The sequence below is a fragment of the Mus caroli genome, unplaced genomic scaffold, assembly GCF_900094665.2.
Source record: "Mus caroli unplaced genomic scaffold, CAROLI_EIJ_v1.1 scaffold_20156_1, whole genome shotgun sequence".
Taxonomy (NCBI): domain Eukaryota; kingdom Metazoa; phylum Chordata; class Mammalia; order Rodentia; family Muridae; genus Mus; species Mus caroli.
The window spans coordinates 8,094-9,389 of NW_018389250.1; the positions used below are offsets into that span (position 1 = coordinate 8,094).

Here is a 1,296-nt window from a genome sequence, read left to right on the forward strand (position 1 = left end):
ATGCACCTAACCCTCAAGAGACTGGAGGCCCCAGGGTGTTTAGAGGTCAGGTGGGGGTGGGGAGTGGGGGCATCCATGTGGAGACAGGTTGGGGTTGGGAGGAGATGTGGGATGTGGAGCAGTCAGAGGGTAGATGTGGAGGGGTGGGGAATGGAATATGGAGTGTAAAGAATGAATTACAAATAAAATTAAATTTAAAAAAAGAAAGCAAGAAAACAGGAATCCAAGTGTAAAAAAAAAGTTGGCACTGACCTGAGACATTAAAAACACAAGACCACAAAAGTGTCTGTGAGGAGGTTGGTCTAGGATGAGATGGCGGGATCATATCTAGATGTGTTTCCTATAATTGCTATTATCCTCATTCTTTCTTATGACATACTCTCACCATAGGAAACAGGGATAGTGATGATCTAATTTAATAACCAAGTGCAGTCTGTAGCTACCTTGCCAATTATGAAGGCAAGGCTGGTTCCCACATGCAACTGCATCTTCTAGCTCTAAGTTAAATCCCCTCCTTGGATGTAGGGGTCACATTGCTCTCACTGGAGGTTGATCTCTGAAGATAAGGGGGTGCAGCCTAAAAGATGAGAGTGCTGATTCTTTTGTGCCTGTTCACAGCCTTTCCTGGTGAGTGTTGACATTTCATACATGTGTCCATGATGTGTTTTTTAAATGTGTGATTAACAGAATTGAATCTTCTTCTCTGAAGGTATCCTGTCTGATGTGCAGCTTCAGGAATCAGGACCTGGCATGGTAAAACCTTCTCAGTCACTTTCACTCACCTGCACTGTCACTGGCTACTCCATCACCAGTGGTTATAGATGGAACTGGATCCGGCAGTTTCCAGGAAACAAACTGGAGTGGATGGGCTACATAAGCTACAGTGGTAGCACTAACTACAACCCATCTCTCCAAAGTCGAAACTCTATCACTCGAGACACATCCAAGAACCAGTTCTTCCTGCAGTTGAATTATGTGACTACTGAGGACACAGCCACATATTACTGTGCAAGACACAGTGTGAGGTCTTTAGTGTGAGCCCAGACATAAACCTTCTTGCAGAGCAGCACTGCACCAACAGGGGGCATGGAGCATACACCAAAAATGGGAAATCTACTTTAAAGAAGGTTAAAAAAATTGTTGCTCAAAACTCTGGCACCAGACTCCAGGTATACAGTAAGAGACACTGGTGCTAATAATTTTCATCAATATAATGTGCACAGCCCAATAAAACTCCTTATGTTATAACCCAGAATTCTTCAATGGGAGCACCTTCCAGAGCCTCCATATTTCATC

General features: G+C 43.8%; 1 gene segment (V, D, J or C); it reads left to right on the plus strand.

Annotated features, from left to right (window-relative positions):
* Nucleotides 1-584: 584 nt before the first annotated feature.
* LOC110288017 lies at nt 585-1,038 on the plus strand. The segment is given in 2 exon segments: nt 585-627; nt 710-1,038. Coding segments are annotated over 2 exon segments (372 nt in total).
* Nucleotides 1,039-1,296: the final 258 nt, after the last annotated feature.